General features: G+C 59.1%; 1 protein-coding gene across 1 annotated transcript in view; it reads left to right on the top strand.

Annotated features, from left to right (window-relative positions):
- Positions 1-1,140, top strand: part of PLIN1 (perilipin 1) — a 5,762-nt gene extending 4,622 nt beyond the window's left edge. The window contains exons 7-8 of the mRNA XM_010141241.1: positions 14-247; positions 763-1,140. Of these exons, the coding sequence (XP_010139543.1) occupies positions 14-247; positions 763-1,140 (612 nt within the window). The remainder of the gene's footprint in view (positions 1-13; positions 248-762) is intronic.
- The last annotated feature ends 1,035 nt before the right edge of the window (positions 1,141-2,175 follow it).

The following is a 2,175-nucleotide window of genomic DNA, read 5'->3' as shown; positions in this document are numbered from 1 at the left end:
TTTCTCTCGGCAGGCAGAGGACGAGCCCGGGCTGGTGGGCAGCGTGGCTCACAACCTGCAAACTGCCTGTGCCTCCGGCATCTCCAGCATGAAGAAGGTCCCGGCTGTGGCCTGGGATGCAGCAGAGGGGTTGATCCTCTTCACCCCCCGCAGGCTGTCCAAGGCCATGGAGACGGTGGATGCTCTGGGGGGGACCCTTGTCAGTGCCCCCAAGCATCTGCTGGGCACCCTGTACAGCTACCTGCCGGTGAGTTTGTCCCCAGTCAGGTCCTGTCCATGTCCAGCAAACCCCATTTTGCCCAATCTCCTCCCATGAGCGTCCCTTAGCTCCAGGCAGTGCCAGAAGGTACCAGAGTGGGGAGATGGGGTGCTATCACAACACCTCTGTTCCACCCTCCTCCTGATCATCCCCCCAGCCATGACAGCGAGTCCTCCCCTTAAAGCCAGCAGGCTGGCCAGTAGTGCCACCTTCATGATGTTCATGCCCAATCCAGAGTGTGACCACAAATCCAAATTCCTGGCAAAAGTTCAGGGTGAGACCATGTCCCCTCTCCTTGCCCCCATCCCACTGCTCCCCTGGAACCATCTCTCTACCGCAGCTGCCCAGGGGCTGCAGCCACCCACTCCCCTCTGCTGATGACCCCTATGGGGGTAAATGGGCTTGTCCTGAGGTCCCCCCAGTTTTGGGGTGTCTGTGTAGTACAAGAAGAGCAGGGCTGGCCAGCGGGTACAGCCTGGCCGGGTGCTCACCCCCTCTCTCAGCATCGCAGGCAGTCTGTGAAGGAAGAGGATGCAGCTGGGGACAGCAAGCCCAGCCCGGAGAAGGAGAAGGAGCAGAAAGAGGAGGATGACAAGCCTGCCAACCCCTCTGCTGAGGAGAAATCCCAGCTGAGGGGTGACTGGAGGCTGTACCGCGGCCATCACCCCCTCTCCTTCCTGGGGCTTGAGGAACCCCTCCTCCTGCGGCACAACCTCTACCGCAGCCCTGCCTTCGAGCCCGAGTACCCCCTCCCACGGAAATCTGCCTTTGCCCCCTACAACAGGCGGGTGAGCGAGGGCTCCTACCGCTTCAACCCCGAGGCCATGTACAGCCGGGCTTACTACACCAACCTCTACAGTCCTGCCTTCAAGAAGGAGTGAGCTGGTGGGGAGGATCAGTGCATCTCAGCCCCTCTCTAATACTCCTCCAACATGCTTTGCCTGGGCCCCCGCCAGCCACCCGCACACCCCTGTACTGGGACAGGAGCTCAAAGTGGGAGACACACCATGGGATGTCTTCTTCTGGAGTGCACTGGGGCCAAGATGGGGAATCAAGGCAGCCCAAAGCCCTGCTGGCGTGGAAGGAGAAGGCAGGAGGAAGTGGGATCAGAGGAAACCAGAAAGATAAAGCAGATGCAGAAAGAGCAGTGAGGAAAAAGGGATTGGCTAGGCCTGGCACTGGGATGCCCTGGTCCCAGTTGAGTAGATAATGTGGACTTAGATGGGCTACACACTGAGGACAATGCTGAGACAGAGCAGGGAGGACAGCAAAGCCATCAAATACCACCACAGCAAGCCTTGTTCCCCATCCTTCCTCCCTCCGTCTCCCCTCACAGGGCCATCCCTGGCCACAGATTGCTCTGCGTGGAGGAGCTGAAGGTCCTTGCTGAGCAGCAGGACTCATGAATAGGAAAGCCCTGGTTACCCACCCCCAGCTGATGGTGGGACGGATGGTGGGGTTAGGAAGAAGACTGGTGAGAACAGGTGGAGCTCCTGGAGCCCTTCTCTCCCACAGGACCGCCTGGCTTCCCACAACACCTTGTATCCGCTGCGATAATAAACCTTTCCAATCTGCCACTTGCCCCGTCTGCTCGGCTGCTTTACCAGAGTGAGCCCGAAAGGAGGGAGCAGGGTCAGGGAGCAGACCCAGTGCAGGGAGGGAGCAGGTACAGGAAACTCATCCTCCAGTCGCTGCCACGAGGACGGCAGGTGCTCATGTCCAGCACAGTACGTGTCTCTTGCCATGCTCCAAGTACAAATTCACAGCCCCGAGGAGCCGGGGGCTTTCTGCCAAAGGCGATTTATTGCATTTCCAGAAGAACACTGCAGAGAAGTCAGAACACAAACCCTCTTCCAACACACTGCTTCCTCAGGCACACGAGGGAGGGGTTTGAGAGAGGCAGGGAAACGCCTCCC

Source organism: Buceros rhinoceros, unplaced genomic scaffold, assembly GCF_000710305.1.
Source record: "Buceros rhinoceros silvestris isolate BGI_N320 unplaced genomic scaffold, ASM71030v1 scaffold31348, whole genome shotgun sequence".
Classification (NCBI taxonomy): Eukaryota; Metazoa; Chordata; class Aves; order Bucerotiformes; family Bucerotidae; genus Buceros; species Buceros rhinoceros.
Note: the sequence above shows the minus strand (reverse complement) of the source record. Positions and strands in the feature narration are given on the sequence as shown.